We start from the raw sequence: 19,810 nt of genomic DNA on the forward strand, positions 1-19,810 counted from the left end.
TGTATCCATCTCTAATATTTTAAAATTTAATCTTACTATTGTCTTTTAACTTTAATACTAAAATTAGAAGTGATTTACATATCACTATTGAGTTATTATGGTATTCTGTATTTGTCTATATATTTATCTTTCCCAGTAAGTTTTATACTTTAATATGCTTTCATGTTACTCTTTAGTTTCATTTTGTTTCAACTTGAAAAATTCCCTTTAGAATCTCTTGTAATGAAGGTCTAGTAGTGATGGGCTCCAAAGCTTTTGTTTCTCTGAGAATCTTTATATCTCTTTCATTTTTCAAGGATAATTTTGTCAGATTTAATATTGTTTGCTGGCAGTTTTTTTCTTTCAGCACTATATCGTAGAACTTCCCAGCACCTTTATTATTTATTATGCTAAGGAGAACTATGAAGAATATATCCAAAAAAGACATGTAACATGTTGGTGTCCTAAGTGTATTTGTATATTTAACTTTGGAATGAGGAGGGAGTGTATTTATTAACACCTCAAAGAACACTGTTTTCGGAGTGCTACATGAATTTCATTATTCATTCAATACAGATTTGTTTGATACCTGTATGACGTTATCCTAGACACTGTATGGAATTCAAAAATGAATAAAATCTCGATCGTACTCTCAAGGAGTTTACATTTATTCAGGTTTTTCTAGATATGATTTAATAGCTGGCCACATTAAGAAAATTAATGTCATGTCCTTTGTAATCAAAGGACATTTTTTTCTTTCCTCCATCTTCTCTTTACACGTACATTGCACATGCTGAAGACTGATAACACGGACATAGTTGAGTACCATAAATATTAGACTTAAGAAAATTAATCACTGTCCTGTTAAGATCCACTTTCCAAACTGTTGCTTTTTTTAAACTCTATTAAATAGCACACTTAGAAATTGTACCTGCATTTCCAAATGACATAAAAGTGTATTTCTTTAAAAATCTAGGGAAATCTCAAAAGTGGTTTGCTTTTGTAAAGTTGTATTTCCAAGGACTGTTCATTTATAGATTTCTGTCCGAAGAAACCATTTTTGAAAGATTGATGTACACATTAGTATCTTGTATTATGTGTGACCAATTATGATTGGACCTAGACATTAATAATTTACTTTTTAGAGAAGGATGGTTTTTCAAATTTTTTGAGGTCTCTTTGCAGCACCCGCTGATTTTCTAGCATTCAATAAACCTTCAATACATTGAAAGTCTTTTTAGAAAGGAATGATTGTTGAATGAATCAATAGAACAATTCAGTAACAGAAATATAATTGAATAAAGAGACTCCCAGTTTCTTGATTTGATAATTTTAGTATTCATTTTCTTAATATTGTATATTTTACAATAAATCAGTAATAAACCACATTACCAGGAGATATAATTTCTTGAAACAGTTTTTTTTTTCCTCCAAGATTTTTTTGATGTGGGCCATTTTTAAAGACTTTATTGAATTTGTTAAAATATTGCTTCTGTTCTTTATGTTTCGGTTTTTTGGCAACGAGGCATGTGGGATCTTAGCTCCCCGAACAGGGGTTTGAACCTGCACCCCCTGCATTGGAAGGCAAAGTCTTAACAAGTGGACCACGCGGGAACTCCCTTGAAGCAGTTTTAGATTTGAATTTTAATTAGAGCTGGAAGCGAGACTTTATTTGCCACAACAGAGCCTTAAGCGTAGAAAACTCTAAAAATAATCACTTACAGAATTTATTGAATATGTGTGTATTAAGTTGGACTAGTAGTCTCACTTTTATATTTAATAGAAGAACCTTTCTATTGGGATTAAAAAGTTTAGCATTATTTAGACAACATGCTCTTGCTGGAAAAAAATAAGATTAATGTTACTTAATGTTAAACTGACATCTGATAACTTCTACAAATGGCAGGAACCAAGCCAAGGGCAGAGATATTTTTTGAACTCTGTCTAAGCAAGACTAATCCATTGAAGTTTAATGTATGAATCAATAATTTGGCTTCTTATGAAAATCTCTAAAGATATTCTGCTTGCTTGTTCAGTCAAGTTGAAAGCATTGAGGAATATAACACTGCTCAAACTAAGGTGTGTAAAAATTATTTTATAAAAGAAGTGTGCATAATGTGCATACCACAAACGTATATTATTAAGGTAGAGAAAATGCTTTTTATTGAAATATAATTGATTAACAAAGTAATATTAGTTTCATGTGTACAGCATAGTGGTTCAATGTTTTTATAGATTACATTCCATTTAAAGTTATTATAAAATAATGGCTATATTTTCCTCTACTGTAAAATATAGCCTTGCTGCTTATTTATTTTATACATAGTAGTTTGTATCTATTAATCCCATACCCTTATATTATCCTTCTCTCTTTATTTTTTTTATAGCCATTTTTTTTTACTGTGTTCCACACATCTATTATTCTCTTCTCTGTTCTTATTTTGAATTTTATTTTATTTTTATTTTTTCATACAGCAGGTTCTTATTAGTTACCTGTTTTATACATATTAGTGTATATATGTCAAACCCAATTTCCCAATTCATCCCACCACCACCACCACACCCTCCCTTCCACCCTTGGTGTCCATACGTTTGTTCTCTACATCTGTGTCTCTATTTCTGCCTTGCCAACCGGATTATCTGTACCATTTTTCTAGATTCCACATATATCCATTAATATACAATATTTGTTTTTCTCTTTCTGACTTACTTCACTCTGTATGACAGTCTCTAAGTCCATCCACATCTCTGCAAATGACCCAGTTTCATTCCTGTTTATGGCTGAGTGATATTCTATTGTATATATGTACTATGTGTTCTTTATCCATTTGTCTGTCGATGGGCATTTAGGTTGCTTCCATGACCTGGCTATTGTAAATAGTGTTGCAATGAACAATGGGGTGTGTGTGTCTTTGAATTATGGGTTTCTCTGGGTATATGCCCAGTAGTGGGATTGCTCGGTCATATGGTAATTCTATTTTTAGATTTTTAAGGAGCCTCCAGACTCTTCTCCATAGTGGCTGTATCAATTTACATTCCCACCAACAGTGCAAGAGGGTTCCCTTTTCTCCACACCCTCGACAGCATTTATTGTTTGTAAATTTTCTGATGATGCCCATTCTAACCGATGTGAGGTAATACCTCATTGTAGTTTTGATTTGCATTTTTCTAATAATTAGTGAGGCTGAGCAGCTTTTCATGTGCCTCTTGGCCATCTGTATGTGTTTGGAGAAATGTCTATTTAGGTCTTCTGCCCATTTTTTGATAGGGTTGTTTGTTTTTTTAATATTGAGCTGGATGAGCTGTTTATATATTTTGGAGATTAATCCTTTGTCCGTTGATTCGTTTGTAAATATTTTCTCCCATTGTGAGGGTTGTCTTTTCGCCTTGTTTATAGTTTCTTTTGCTGTGCAAAAGCTTTTAAGATTCATTAGGTCCCATTTGTTTATTTTTATTTCCATAACTGTAGGAGGTGGGTCAAAAAAGGTTCTTCCTGTGTTTTCCTCTAAGGGTTTTATAGTGTCTGGTCTTACATTTAGGTCTTTAATCCATTTTTAGTTTATTTTTGTGTGTGGTGTTAGGGAGTATTCTAATTTCATTCTTTTACATGTAGCTCTCCAGTTTTCCCAGTACCACTTACTGAAGAAACTGTCTTTTCTCTATTGTATATCCTTGCCTCCTTTGTCATAGACTAGTTGACCATAGGTGCGTGGGTTTATCTCTGGGCTTTCTATCCTGTTCCTTTGATCTATATTTCTGTTTATGGGCCAGTACCATACTGTTTTGATTACTGTAGCTCTGTAGTATAGTCTGAAGTCAGGGAGTATGATTCCTCCAGCTCCGTTTTTTTCCCCTCAGGATTGCTTTGGCTATTCCGGGTCTTTTGTGTCTCCATACAAATTTTAAGATTTTTTCTATAGTTTTGTAAAAAAATGGCATTGGTTATTTGATAGGGATTGCATTGAATCTGTACATTGCTTTGGGTGGTATAGTCATTTTCACATTATTGATTCTTCCAATCCAAGAGCATGGTATATCCCTCCATCTGTTGATGTTATCTTTGATTTCTTTCATCAGTGTCTTATAGTTTTCTGAGTACAGGTCTTTTACCTCCTTAGGTAGGTTTATTCCTAGGTATTTTACTCTTTTTATTGCAGTGGTAAATGGGATTGTTTCCTTAATTTCTCTTTCTGATCTTTCGTTGTTAGTGATTTCTGTGCATTAATTTTGTATCTTGCAACTTTACCAAATTCATTGATTAGCTCTAGTAGATTTCTGGTGGCATCTTTAGGATTCTCTATGTATAGTATCATGTCATCTGCAAACACTGACAGTTTTACTTCTTCTTTTCCAGTTTGTATTCCTTTTATTTGTTTTTCATCTCTGATTGCCATGCCTAGGACTTCCAAAACTATGTTGAATAATAGTGGCGAGAGCGGACATCCTTGTCTTGTTCCTGATCTTAGAGGAAATGCTTTCAGTTTTTCACCATTCAGAATGATGTTTGCTGTGGGTTTGTCATATATGGCCTTAATTATGTTGAGGTAGGTTCCCTCTCTGCCCACTTTTTGGAAAGTTTGTATCAGAAATGGGTGTTGGATTTTGTCAAAACCCTTTTCTGCATCTATTGAGATGATCATATGGTTTTTATTTTTCAGTTTGTTTATATGGTGTATCACATTGATTGATTTGTGTATATTGAAGAACCCTTGCATCACTGGGATAAATCCCCACTTGATCATGTTGTGTGATCCTTTCAATCGATTATTGGATTCTGTTTGCTAGTATTTTGTTGAGAATATTTGCATTTATATTCATCTGTGATATTGGTCTGCAATTTTCTTTTTTTGTACTCTTTGTCTGGTTTTGGTATCAGTGTGATGGTGGCCTCGTAGAATGAGTTGGGGAGTGTTCTTTCCTCTGCTAGGATGAGTGCTAGCTCTTTTCTAAATGTTTGATAGAATTCATCTGTGAAGCCATCTGGTCCTGGACTTTTGTTTGTTGGAAGGTTTTTAATCACAGTTTCAATCTCAGTACTTGTGATTGGTCTGTTCCTATTTTCTGTTTCTTCCTGGTTCAGTCATGGAAGGTTATACCTTTCCAAGAATTTGTCCATTTGTTCCAGGTTGTCCATTTTATTGGCATAGAGTTGCTTATGATGCTCTCTTATGTCTCTTATGATGCTTTGTATTTCTGTGGCGTCCGTTGTAACTTCTTCTTTTTCATTTCTAATTCTATTGATTTGAGTCCTCTCCCTCCTTTTCTTGATGAGTTTGGCTAAAGGCTTATCAGTTTTGTTTATCTTCTCAAAGAACCAGGTTTTAGTTTTATTGATCTTTGCTATTGTCTTCTTTGTTTCTATTTCATTTATTTCTGCTCTGACCTTTATGATTTCATTCCTTTTATTATCTTTGCGTTTTGTTTGTTCTTCTTTCTCTAGTTCCTTTAGGTGTAAGGTTAGATTGTTTATTTGATACTTTTCTTGTTTCTTGAGGTAGGGTTGTATTGCTATAAACTTCCATCTTAGAACTGCTTTTGCTGCATCCCATAGGTTTTGGATCATCGTGTTTTTGTTTTCATTTGTCTCTAGGTATTTTTTGATTTCCTCTGATTTCTTCAGTGATCTCTTGATTATTTAGTATTGTATTGTTTAGCCTCCATGTGTTTGTGTTTTTTACGTTTTTTTCCTCCTGTAATTTATTTATAATCTCATGGCTTTGTAGTCAGAAAAGATGCTTGATATGATTTCAATTTTCTTAAATTTACCAAGGCTTGATTTGTGACCGAAGATGTGATCTGTCCTGGAGAATGTTCCGTGTGCACTTGAGAAGAAAGTGTAATCTGCTGTTTTCAGATGGAATGTCCTATAAATCTCAATGAAATCTCTCTGGTCTATTGTCATTTAAAGCTTGTGTTTCCTTATTAATGTTTTGTCTGGATGATTTGTCCTTTGGTGTAAGTTAGGTGTTAAAGTCCCCCCACTATTAATGTGTTACTGTTGATTTCCTCTTTTATAGCTGTTACCGTTTGCCTTTGAGGTGCTCGTATGTTTGATGCATATATACTTATAATTGTTATATCTTCTTCTTGGATTGATTCTTTGATCATTATGTAGTGTCCTTCCTTGTGTCTTGTAACATTCTTAATTTTAAAGTATATTTTATCTGATATGAGTATTGCTACTCCAGCCTTCTTTGGATTTCGATTTGCGTGGAATACCTTTTTCCATTCCCTCACTTTCAGTCTGTACGTGTCGCTAGGTCTGAAGTGGATTTCTTGTAGACAGCATATAGATGGGTCTTATTTTTTTATCCATTCAGCAAGCCTGTGTCTTTTGGTTGGAGCATTTAATCCATTCACATTTAAGGTAATTATCCATATGTATGTTCCTATTACCATTTTCTTAATTGTTTTGGGTTTGTTTCTGTAGGTCCTTTTCTTGTGTTTTCCACTTAGAGAAGTTTCTTTAGCATTTGTTGTAGAGCCGCTTTGGTGGTGCTGAATTTCCTTAGCTTTTGCTTGTCTGTAAAGCTTTTAATTTTTCTGTCGAATCTGAAGGAGATCCTTGCTGGGTAGAATAATCTTGTTTGTAGCTTCTTTCCTTTCATCACTATAAATATATCGTGCCACTCTCTTCTGGCTTGTAGAGTTTCTGCTGAGAAATCATCTGTTAACCTTATGGGCATTCCCTTGTATGTTATTTTTCATTTTTCCCTGTTGCTTTTAATAATTTTCTTTGTGTTTAATTTTATTCAGTTTGATTACTATGTGTTTCGGCATTTTTCTCCTTGGGTTTTTCCTGCCTGGGACTCTCTGCACTTCCTGGACACTGGTGGCTATTTCCTTTCCCATGTGAGGGAAGTTTTCAACTATAATCTCTTCAGATATTTTCTCGAGTCCTTTCTCCCTCTCTTCTCCTTCTGGGATGCCTATAATGTGAATGTTGGTGTGTTTAATATTGTTCCAGAGGTCTCTTAGGGTGGCTTCATTTCTTTTCATTCTTTTTTCTTTTTTCTCTTTTGCGGCAGTGAATTCCATCATTCTGTCTTCCAGGTCACTTATCCATTCTTCTGCCTCAGTTATTCTGCTACTGATTCCTTCTGGTGTATTTTTCATTTCAGTTATTGTATTGTTCATCTCTCTTTGTTTGTTCTTTATTTCTTCTAGGTCTTTGTTAAACATTTCTTGCATCTTCTCGATCTTTGCTAAACATTTCTTGCATCTTCTTGATCTTTGGCTCCATTCTTTTTCCACGGTCCTGGATCATCTTCACTATCATTATTCTGAATTCTTTTTCTGGAAGGTTGCCTATCTCCACTTCATTTAATTGTTTTCCTGGGGTTTTATCTTGTTCCTCATCTGGTACATTGCCCTCTGCCTTTTCATTTTGTCTGTCTTTCTGTGAATGTGGTTTTCATTCCACAGGCTGCAGGAGTGTAGTTCTTCTTGCTTTTGCTTCTTACCTTCTGGTAATTGAGGCTATCTTATCCTTCTCTCTTTCCCTCTCCCCACTGGTAACTACTAGTTTGTTCTCTTTGTTTATGAGTCTATTTCTGTTTTGTTATACACATTCATTTCAGTTATGTTTTAGGTTCCACATTATGGATAATATAGAGGATTTGTCTTTCTCTTTCTGACTTATTTCACTAAGTATAATACTGTCTAGATTTATCCTCATTGTTGCAAATGGCAGAATTTCATTTTTTTTATGCCTGAGTAATATTCCATTATATATATAGTTACCACATATTCTTCATCCATTCATCTGTTGATGGGCACTTAGTTTGCTTCCATATCTTGGCTATTGTAAGTAATGCTGCTATAAATATTGTGGTGCATGTATCTTTTTAAATTAATGTTTTCAGTTTCTTCATATATAGACACAGAAGTGGAATTGCTGAATCATATGATTATTCTATTTTTAGTTTTTTCTATATTATTTTCCATAATGGCTATACCTATTTAATTCCCACAAACTGTGCAAAAGTTTCCTTTTCTTCACATCTTCGCCAACATTTGTTACTTGTATACTTTTTGATGTTAGCCAGTCTGACAGGTGTGAATTGCTATCTCATTGTGGTTTTGATTTGCATTTCTCTAATAATTAGTGATCTTGAGCATCTTTTCATGTGTCTGTTAGCTACCTTTCTTCTTTAGAAAAATGTCAATTTGTATCTTCTGTTTATTTTTTATACTGGATTTTTAAAAATTTTTAGTTGTATGAGCTGTTTTATGTCTTTTGGATATTAACCCCTTATTGTGTATGTCATTGGTATTGTCTCCCATTCAGTATGTTGTCTTTGCATTTTGTTGGTGGTTTCCTTTGCTATGCAAAAGGTTTTAAATTAATTAAATTAATTTAAATTAAGGTCTTACTTGTTTATTTTTGCTTTTCTTTTCCCTTAGGAGACATATCTAAAAAGAAATATTGCTGTGATTTAGGTCAAAGAGTGTTCTGCCTATATTCTCCTCTGGGAGTTGTATGGTTTTAGGTATTACATTTAGGTCTTTACTCCATTTGGAGTTTATTTTTGTAGATGTTAAGAAATGTTCTAATCTCATTCTTTTACATGTAGCTATCTAATTTTTCCAGCACCACTTATTGAATTATCTTTCCTCCATTGTATATTTTTGTCCCCTTTGTTACAAATTAATTGACCATAAGTTTGTCAGTTTATTTCTGGGCTCTCTATTCTGTTCAGTTGATCTGTCTCTTTTTGTGCCAGTACCATGCTGTTTTGGTTACTGTAACTTTTTAATATAGTGTGAAGTCAGGGAGCATGATACCTCCAGCTTTGTTCTTTTTCCTCAAGATTGCTCTGGCAGTTCTGGGCCTTTTGTTTTTCAATATAAATTTTAGAATGATTTGTTCTGTGAAAAGTGTCATGGGTATTTGGTTAGGGATTGCATTAAATCAATCTATTGCCTTGAGTAGTATGGACATTTTAACAGTATTCTTCCAATCCATGAACATGGGATATCTTTCCATATTTTTGGTATCATCTTCAGTTTACTTCATCAGTGGCTTATAGTTTTTAGAGTATAGATCTTTCACCTCCTTGGTTAAGTTTATTCCTGTGTGTCTTATTCTTCTTGATGTGATTTTAAAGGGAATTTTTTTGTTTTGCTTTCTCTTTCTGATACTTCATTATTAGTGTATAGAAAAGCAACAGATTTCTGTATGTTAATCTTATATTCTACAGCTTTACTGAATTCATTTGTTAGTTCTAAGAGCTTTCTGGTGGAGACTTGAGGGTTTTCTGTATAAAGTATTATGTCATCTGCAAATAGTGACAGTTTTACCTCTTCCCTTCGAATTTGGATGCCTTTTAATTCTTTATCTGATAACTTGTTTATTTCTGTTTCATTATTTTTTCAGAGGTTTTCTGTTGCTCTTTCAATTGAAACAAATCCCTATTTTTTTTTTTTTTTTTTTTTTTTTTTTTTGCCGCACGCGGGCCTCTCACTGTTGTGGCCTCTCCCGTTGCAGAGCACAGGCTCCAGACGCACTGGGTCCGGACGTGCAGGCTCAGCAGCCATGGCTCACGGGCACAGCCGCTCTGTGGCATGTGGGATCTTCCCGGACCGGGGCACGAACCCGTGTCCCCTGCATCGGCAGGCGGACTCTCAACCACTGCGCCACCAGGGAAGCCCTTTTTTTCATTTTTTTTTTTGTCACTATGAATTTAGGTAAAACAGTTACCTATTGTGGTCTTGAAAGAATGTCCCTATATGGAAGTGTCCCTATACAGTCTGTGTGGGCCTGATGCCTGTGGTGAGAGAGCTGGATTTGACATGAACAGAAGTGACATCTTTCCTCAGGGTGTTGTGGCATCTATCACGTTGGTAGTGGATAGGGCTGGAGATGAAGGGATAGGGCCAGAGCTAACTGTAAGTCAGTGCTTCCCCTCTACTCATTGTCCCTTTCTGCCCTATTGGGGCTGGGGTTGGATCCCAAGTTTAAGGAGCAGAAGCCCTGAATATTGATTACGAGCTGGATTTGTTTCCTTAAAATATGTGCTCTCTCCTCTTTCAGTACCTGGCATCCTTGCCCTAGGAGAGCAGTGCTGCACCAACAGCGGCCATGCAGGCTCTGGGCTCATGATGGGGCATGGGCTTCTGTAGGTTGGCCACAGAGTTTTATGCTACCTCCAATTTGCTGCCTGCGATGACAGCCCCCGCTGCATCTGTGTCTCTATTTCCCCCTGCAGCCACACACTCCTCCGCAGTCTCCACTAACCCTGTAATGTTGTAGGGCTATGCCGCAGGGCAGGCAGAGCCCACCTGGCCTCTTGATGTGTATCAGGATGCAGGCTGTGAAGTCTGGCCAGTGTCAGAGATCAGGGTTGCTTCTGATAAGCTTTCTCGGTAAGCACCAGCATTGGCCACCGTGCTGTGCTCAGACACTGCCCAGGTCTGAGTCACCTCTGCCTCCCACAGATGAGCCTTCCCAGTTGTGGCAACTGTCACTCCATTGTGGAGCTCTGAGGTGAAATAAGCATGGCTGGAGCATTAGCTCAGCTTGGGCTGGGGTGCATGCTGGGGCTGTTGTGGGAAACTGGGTAGCCACTCATGCAGTCCTAATTCTCCCTCTCTGTTCTGCCGTGGGAGCAAGCCAGTGCTGGTTAACTCCTCACAAATGAAGTCCGTGCTGCCGACAGCCCTCCTGTTCATCGCAGCAGAGCTCAACCAGCCAAGGGGGCTTATCTTCCCTGTGTCAGACTCCAGTACTAGGGCACCTAATATGTGGCTGGAACCACTCTCCAGGGAAATTCTCCACCCCTGTAATCTCCCTTTTCCTCTGAGTCCCCTCCCAGGGGCACAAGTCCTGACCTGATCACTTCCCTTGCTGCCTGATTCCCTGTGATTCTGTCTTACAACCTTAGTTGTACAGGAGTCTTTATGCCAATTTTCAGTTACTTTTTAGTGAGAATTGTTCCTCATGTAGATGTATTTTTTTTTTATTGGAGTATAGTTGATTTATAATGTTACTTTCTGCTGTACAGAGAAGTCAATCAGTTATACATATATCCTTTCTGTTTTAGATTCCTTTCCCATATAGGTCATTAAATAGTATTGAGTAGAGTTCCCTGTGCTATACAGTAGGTCCATATTAGTTATCTCTTTTATATATAGTAGTATGTATATGTCAATCCCAATCTCCCAATTTATCCCTCCCCTCCTTTTCCCCCTGGTAACCATAAGATTGTTTTCTACATCTGTGACTGTATTTCTGTTTTGTAAATAAGTTCATTTTGACCTTTTATTTAGATTCCACATACAAGCGATATCATATTTGTCTTTCTCTGTGTGACCTCACTCAGTATGACAGTCTCTAGGTCCAGCCATGTTGCTGCAAATGGCAATATTTTGTTCTTTTTTATGGCTGAGTAATACTCCGTTGTATATATGTACCACATCTTCTTTATCCATTCCTCTGTTGATGGACATTTAGCTTGCTTCAATGTCCTGGCTGTTGTAAATAGTGCTGCAGTGAACAATGGGGTGTATGTATCTTTTCGAATTATGGTTTTCTCTGGGAATATGCCCAGGAGGGGGATTCCTGGATCATAGGGTAGTTTTATTTTTAGTTTATTAAAGAACCTCCATACTATTCTCCATAGTGGCTGTACCAATTTACATTTCCACCAACAGTGTAGAAGAGTAAAAGGTAAATTAAGGAAACAATCCCACTTACCACCACATCAAAAAGAATAAAATACCTAGGAATAAACCTATCTAAGGAAGCAATAGACCTGTATTTGGATAACTATAAGATACTGGTGAAAGAAATCAAAGGTGACACAAACAGATGGAGAGAGATACCATGTTCTTGGATTGGAAGAATTAACAGTATCAGAATGACTGTAGTACCCAAAGCAATCTACATATTCAATGTGTAATCCCTATCAAGTTACCAATGGTATTTTTCCCAGAACTAGAACAAAAAGTTTTACAATTTGTATGGAAACCCAAAAGACCCCAAATAGCCAAAGCAATCGTGAGAAAGCACAACGGAGTATAAATAATCAGGTTCCCTGACTTCAGCTTATACTACAAAGCTACAGTAATCAAAACTGTATGGTACTGGCACAAAAACAAATACAGGTGAATGAAACAGGATAGAAAGTCCAGAGATAAACCCACACACCTGTTCCATGTCATAATCTATGACAAAGGAGGCAAGAATATACAATGGAGAAAACACTGTCTCTTCAGTAAGTGGTGCTGGGAAAACTGGATAGCTACATGTAAAAGAAAGAAATTAGAACACTCCCTAACACCACACACAAAAATAAACTGAAAATGGATTAAAGACCTAAATGTAAGGCTGGATACTATAAAACTCTTAGAAGAAAACATAGGCAGAACACTATCTGACATAAAGCAAGATCTTTTTGACCTGCCTCCTATAGTAATGTAGATGTATTTTTGGTGTGTTCATGCTTTCTCCCACTCATCCATCTTGATCTGAAAGTCTGGCGATACTGCTCTTAAAAAAGATTTTTGTTTATGATCTTGGTGAAAATTCACATGTCTGGCTCCTCTAACCTCTCTCATTAATTTACCAAATGTGTGCTGCTTTATCAAGCTTTAAGTACTCACTATTTGCCAAGTGTAGAAAGTAATTTAAAATATAATCTGTACCTTCATAATCTAGTGGAGAAGGTAGTTCTCTAAACAGCTAATTATAATAGTAGGATAAAAGCTATAATGCAAGTGTGAGTAAGGCACTATTCACAGTAGAGGAGGTGCTTATTTCTGCTTCCAGAGTTTGTGTAAGTGTTCTCAAAGTGGTATTTGACTCCTGAAGGTTGATATGGAGTTTTGGGGGTGTAGAAGAGCATTCAAGATACAGGTAATAGAGAGGCATAAAGCATTTATGAAATTAGTGACAATTGGGCATGGCTAGAACAAAGAGGTACTGTGAAAGGGTTACAGGAAATGAAACAAGAAATGGACTGAAGAGTCGAGTTTATAAAGGGAATTCTCATCACTTCTTAAGGTATTATCCATTAATAAGGATGTGACATGAGAAGAATTACATTTTCGAAAGATACAGCTTGTTACAACTGTGGCGAGGATACTACTAAAACTGTGGTTAGAAATGATAAAATCTTAAAGTACTGAAGTGGAAATGGAAGAATGGCTATTTTCCAGATAAATTAAGGCCAATAAAAATTTGACTGTTATTACTTGTAGGGGCTGAGAAAGGTAAAGGCATTTGAAAGATTTCCACACTTACGACATGGACTACTGGATCAATTAACATTTACTATAACAAAAACTGGGGAGAACTGTAGAAGAAGCAGATTAGAGTTGGGGAGAAAATTAAAATATTTCTGAGCAACTTTGAATTACCTTTAAATATTTCTATTCCTAATGAATTTGGACAAATATTTTTTTTCTGGAACTGTTTCAGTAATGGAAATAATCACTATCTACAGATTCCTTTATTTTTATTATATAGATTAATTCATTCAGAAAAGTCATATAATTAGAAGCCTGTTAAATGAAATTGCATTAAGGAAATAAATGTATTATCACATTTAATTCTAATAGTAAATTAACAGACACAAGCACAGTCATGTTTCAAAAGAGAATTGCTGATAATACACAAAGGAAGACCTGGAACATTTTATAGGATAAGCCAAATGTTAGGACACACAAAAAAATGTCTCAGTAAATTTAAAAGGATTGAAATCATTCCAAGTATTTTCTCTGGCCACATTGGAAAGATGCTAGCAAACAAAAATGTAGGGAATCTAGAAAATTCACAATATATGGAAACTAAACAGTTCGCTCTTAACCAGTGGTTCAAAAAGAAATCACAAGGTTAATTAGAAAATACCTTGAGACAAATGTAAACAAAAACACAGCATACCAAAACTTACCGGATGCAGTGGAAGCACTCTTCAGAGGGAAATATATAGCTATAAATGTGCACATCAAAAAGAAAGAAACATCCTCGATAAATACAGTACTTTATACCCTGAAGGACTAGAGAAAAAGAGAAAACTAACTCCAAAACTAGCAAATTTAGCTATGACAACAACATAAAAGTAGGAGGATAGCCCTGTATAGGAGCAGACATTTCATGTAATGATTTAAGTTGTTATCAATCAACTAGATTGCTATAAATTTAGAATATTAAATGTATTCCCCATGGTAACCACCAAAAAAATACCTAAAAGATGTAAAACAGGAAATGACACGGGAATTAAAATGATTCACTACAGAAAAAAAAAAATCAGCTTAGATACATAAGACAATTAATGTAAGGAAGGGAGGGAGGCAGGGTAAAAAGAAAAGATCAAGGAAGAAAATAATAAGGATTAAGGTGGAGCTAAATAGAGAATAGAAAAACAGTACAGAGTCAACAAAAGCAAAAGTTTGTTCTCTGAAAAAATTAACAAAATTGACAAACCATTAGCTACATTGATTAAGAAAATGAGAAAGCTCAAAAACAAATCAGAAATAAAGATGTGAATATTACTACTGATCTTACAGAAATAAAAATGATTATAAAAAATCCTCTAAACAGTTGTATGCCAACAAATTTGGTAACCTAGATGAAATAGACAAATTCCAAGAAGCATGTGAATTACCTAAACTGACATAAGAATAAATAGAAAGTCTCAACAGATCTGTAACAAGTAAACAGATTTTCAACAATTAAAAACCTCCCACCAAACAGAAGATTGTAAAACAACTATACTCCAATAAAAATTAATTACAAAAAAAAAAAAAAGAATCTCCCACCAAAGAAAAGTCTAGGACCAAATTACTTCACTGGTAAATTATTCCAAACATTTGAAGAATTAACATTATGCTTTTCAAACTCTTCCATAAAACAGAAGAGGAGAAAATACTTTCTAACTCATTCAATGAGGCCAGAATTACCTTGCTACCAAAGCCAGATAAAGACATCCAGAAGAAAGAAAAATTATAGAGTAATAACCCTTATGAATATAGATGCAAAATAGGAAAGTATCACGACACTGAGTGCAACCACATATTAAAAGAATTATACACAGTGACCAAGTGAGATTACCCCAGGTGTTCAAGGGTAGTTCAATATAAGAAAATTAATCACTGCAATAATACCACATTAACAGAAAGATTGAAAAGCAGAAAACCACATGATCATCTCATTTGACACAGAGAAAGCATTTAACAAAAATCCAGCATTCTTTTCATGGTAAAAACACTCAGAAAACTAGGAACAGAGGGAACTTCCTTAACCTGATATAAGGCATTTGTGAAAACCCCGCAACTAACGCCATATTCAATTGTGAAAAATGGAAGGCTTTCTTTTTATATCTGGAACAAAACAAAGATACCTGCTTTCACCACTGATATTGAACGTTGCATTGGAAGTTCTAGCCAGAGTATTTAGACAAGGACAAGAAATAAAAGGCATCCAGCCTGTTAAGTGAGAAGTAAATCTATCTCTATTCACAGATAGTATCATCCTGTATATAGATAATCCACAAGAAAGTTACTAGAGTCAATAAACAAGTTCAGGGACTTCCCTGGTGCGCAGTGGTTAAGAATCCGCCTACCAATGCAGGGGACATGGGTTCGGCCCCTGCTCCAGGAAGATCCCACATGCCGTGCAGCAACTAAGGCCATTCACCACAACTACTGAGCCTGTGCTCTAGAGCCCTCGAGCCACCGCTACTGAGCCTGCATGCCACAGCTACTTTAACCCGCGCGTCTAGAGCCCATGATCTTCAACAAGAGAAGCCCACGCAACTAGAGAAAGCCCGTGCACAGCAGTGAAGACTGAACACAGCCAAAAATAAATTAAATAAATAAATTTAAAAAAATAAACAAGTTCAGCAAAGTTACAGGGTACAAGATCAACACATGAAAATTACTTGTTTCTATACACTGGTAATAAACAATCTGAAAAGGAAATTAAAAGCTACGCCATTTAAAATAGCATCTGAAAATAAATGCCTAGGAATACATTTAACCAGTGTGCTAAAAGACTTCTATGCCGAGAACCACAAAAAGATAGACTTATAGACCAATTGAGTAAAATTAAGGATCCAGAAATAAACCCGTATCTATGGAAAATTCATTTTAGACAAGGGTGCTAAGTCAAAGCTTTGACAACAGCTTTGGGAAAGAAAAAGCTTGTCAACAAATGTTGCTAAATGATTGGATTTCCACATGGAAAAGAATTAACTTGAACCCATATCTCACACCATATTCAAACATGAACTCAAAACAGATCAGTGTTCTAAATAGAAGAACTAAAACCATAAAACACTTTGAAGAAAACATAAGGATAAATCTTCAAGGCCTTGGATTTGACAATGGATTCTTTTTTTTTTTACGTCTTTATTGGAGTATAATTGCTTTACAATGGTGTGTTAGTTTCTGCTTGGCAATGGATTCTTATGCATGACACCAGTAAGGTGAGCATGAAAAGAAAAAAATACATAATTGTGCGGCACCAAAATTAAAAGTTTTTGTGAATCAAAGTATTATCAAGAACGTTAAAAGACAGCCTACAGAATGAGAGAAAATATTTGGAAATAATATCTTAGGTAAGAGTTTAATATCCAGAATATATGAAAAACTACAACTCAACAGCAAAAAGACAAACAACCCAATTTAAAAATTGCCAGAGCACTTGAATAGATATTTCTTTAGAGAAGATATACAAATGGCCAATAAGAACATGAAAAGATACTCTGTAGCAGTGGTCCCCAACCTTTTTGTCACCTGGGACCGGTTTTATGTAAAACAATTTTTCCACTGACAGGGCAGGGCGGGATGGTTTAGGTGGTAATTCGAGGGACAGGGACTGGCAGATGAAGCTTTAGTCACTTGCCCATCGCTTGCCCACCGTTCCCTGGGTTGGGGACCCATGCTCTATATCACTGCTTATTAGGGAAATGCGAGACTCAAAACTATGAATTACCAGTTTACACCCATTAGGGTAGCCATTAAAAAAATAGAATAACAAGTATTGATGAAGATGTGGATAAATTGGAACCATCATGCATTCTTGGTGGTAGTGTAAAATCGTACAGCCACTGTGGAAAAGTGTTTGGCAGTCCTTCAAATGCTAAACATGGAATTACCATATGATTGAGTAATTCATAGATTGAAGTTCTGATACATGCTACCATGTGGATAAAGCTTGAGAACTATGCTGAGTGAAATATGCCAGATACAAAAGGACGGATATTGTATGATTCCTCTATGTGAGTTTCCTAGAGTAGTCAAATTCGTAAACAGTGTTGTTTAGGAGTTACCAGGGCCTGGGGGAAGGGGAAAATTAGGAGTTATTCCTTAATGATTGCAGAGTTTCTGTTTAAGTTATGGATAAGTTTTGGAAATAAATAGTAATGATGGTTGCACATCATTATGAATGTAATTGTCACTTAGCTGTACACTTAAAAATGGTTAAAATGTTAACTATATTTATTACAATAAAATAAAAAGAAAAACAAAAACCAGTTGACCATAAATGTGATGTTTGTTTCCGGACTTTCAGTTGTACCCTATTGCTTTATATGTCTATCCTTACGCCAGCTCCACATTGTCTTGATTATTGTAGATCTGTAGTGACTTGAAATCAGAAAGTGTAACTTCTCCAGCTTTCTTCTTTTCAAGATTTTTTGACTGTTATGTGTTCCTTGAATTTCCATATGAATTTTAGAATTTGCTTATCAGTTTCTGGAAGTGAGTTCTTAAGCCCAGTCTGCCACTCCTAGTTGTGGGACCTTTGAAAAATTGCGATTAGAGTAAAAGAGCACTTTACCTCTAGAATGATTCCTTTAGTGAGGAAAGCAGTGTGTTGTAAGGGAAAGAACATGAAATTTGGAATCAGTCTTCCTGAGTACAATACTATAGAATACTGATGGTATGTTAAATTGATAGGTATTCTAAACCTAGCTGTGTCTCATGATGCCATGAAAATAGAAATGTCTGCTATTGTTCTTGATACATCTTAGTTGTGACAGAATCTATCAGTAAAAGTGACAGTTTGAGCATCATTAAAACCATCGATAAGAGAAGTTTAATTATGGTTAAAAATCTAACTTATGTTTCCTCTTTCAGTAGTCACTTACTGTCTACCTTTTTAAACTACTATATGGAAAACCTGAGCACAAAATGGTTGTTTTTCCTCCATGGTTGTTGGGGTGGGTAATGGGCAATTATTGGTGACACTCTGATGCTAATGGAAGAAACAGTCCATATTTTTAATACACTGTTGCCGGTTTTGAGAATATTTTTTTCTCCTAATTTCAGGTTGGGTGGGACTATATCAGCATACAAGATAGTACCAGATGAAATAGAAGAAATCAAGGTATAGTATGGCGTTTTTCACCTCTACAAAGAATCAGTGTCTCAGTGGGAAGGTGGGCAAATAATTGTTTTTTCTTTATCCTATTGAATCTTTGGCAGTGTTAGGGCATCATTTAATTCCCAGTTATCCTGTTTGAATTAAAATATACATATCAGATAATCATCATCAGATTTCATCTACCATCATCAATACATGTTAGGAAAATCAAGAAAGCAACCCTTTCTTGTAAAATTAATTGAAAATTTACTTAAGAAAGCACTTTATAAGCATTAGTATGCATAATGGACTTTTTTAAATCTTGTTTTAATTTCTTTTCCCTATCATCTTTCACCAATTATAAATAATATTAGTCTTCTAGTATATACTTCCTGGTTCCTTTGATAACACAGTAGGTCAATCTCAATTTAAAATTTACAGCACAATACATGAAAAATTGACCTTATTCTTTGAATATTACAGCATTGTTACATTTTTCTGTCTCTAACATTTTACTAAATCCTGTGGACTATTAGTCTTCTAGCATAACACGTGGCCCTTTCCTAAAAGCAGTTTACAGTCTAAAGAGAACTGAACTTAGTCTTTTCCATGAATAAAATTTAACAATTGGATAGCAATAGTCAAGGGTAAACAAGATGAGTTGAGCCTCTTAACAGTACATGTAAAGATCTCAACAAATTGTTAAGTTTGATTAGATCAAACTTTTCTAAATCAAGTTCAATAAATTCAAATCTTAGTAAATAATTCCTAAACTTGGTTACATTATTTTTAAATAAGTTAAATTCATGTTTATGTTCTATACTGTTACTTTCAGTATCTCAGGTGTTCTGTGTGGACAACACCAGTAATTAATACCATGATTGTATTCTAGCAGCAAGTGGGGGGAAAAAGTCAGGAGTGTCAAGAGACTCTTTCCAACTTGACATAAATTCATAAAGTAGTTTGGCTGAGAGGAACCTTATGTCTAATCCATATCTCTCATTTTTCAGAAAATAAAATGGGAATTAATAAAGGTGAGCTTATTGAAATTAATTTTTTGTGGTGCTTAAAGGTGCTCTGTCTTATATTACAGTTGCAATATGTATTAAGTGATAAAGGTAAACAAAGTATTCTGTGAAATACATAGGAAGGAAGGACACTTGGTCATTCAAAAAAGATAATCAGCAAAATCTTTCCAAGAGGTATACTAAGCAAATTGGAATTCTGTACAGAAGCAGAGGCACTTGTGAATGCATAAATAGGAGATAATATGACACCAGATAGATCACACGTGTAAAATAAAGATTGTTGAGATGTAGGATTTTCATTGGGCCTTTATGCCATGTTAAGAAATTTGGATTTTAAACTGAAAACTATGGAGTGCCATTATGTGATTTTAAGAAGGAAAGTGGCATAATCAGGTTGGTGATTTTATTAGATTTTTCTTTGATGAGTGAGAAAAATTATTTCAGTGGAGAAGAGGTTCCATCTATAAAGAAGGAGACCAGATTGCAGGAATAT

The 19,810-nt window shown here is 35.3% G+C and overlaps 1 protein-coding gene across 16 annotated transcripts in view; it reads left to right on the forward strand.

The window, feature by feature from the left end:
- Window positions 1-19,810, forward strand: part of GPHN (gephyrin) — a 621,731-nt gene that overhangs the window by 202,096 nt on the left and 399,825 nt on the right. For 8 of the 16 annotated variants that reach the window (XR_007475727.1, XM_049706378.1, XM_049706375.1 and 5 more), the window contains exons 3-4: window positions 18,256-18,313; window positions 19,300-19,323. Coding sequence is in view for 15 of the 16 variants with exons in the window: in XM_049706378.1 (XP_049562335.1) it covers window positions 18,256-18,313; window positions 19,300-19,323 (82 nt within the window). In the remaining variant the exon portion in view is untranslated. The remainder of the gene's footprint in view (window positions 1-18,255; window positions 18,314-19,299; window positions 19,324-19,810) is intronic. The other 8 variants (XM_033428749.2, XM_033428077.2, XM_033428402.2 and 5 more) reach the window with 1 other exon arrangement.

The sequence above is a fragment of the Orcinus orca genome, chromosome 2 (genome assembly GCF_937001465.1).
Source record: "Orcinus orca chromosome 2, mOrcOrc1.1, whole genome shotgun sequence".
NCBI classification, from domain to species: domain Eukaryota; kingdom Metazoa; phylum Chordata; class Mammalia; order Artiodactyla; family Delphinidae; genus Orcinus; species Orcinus orca.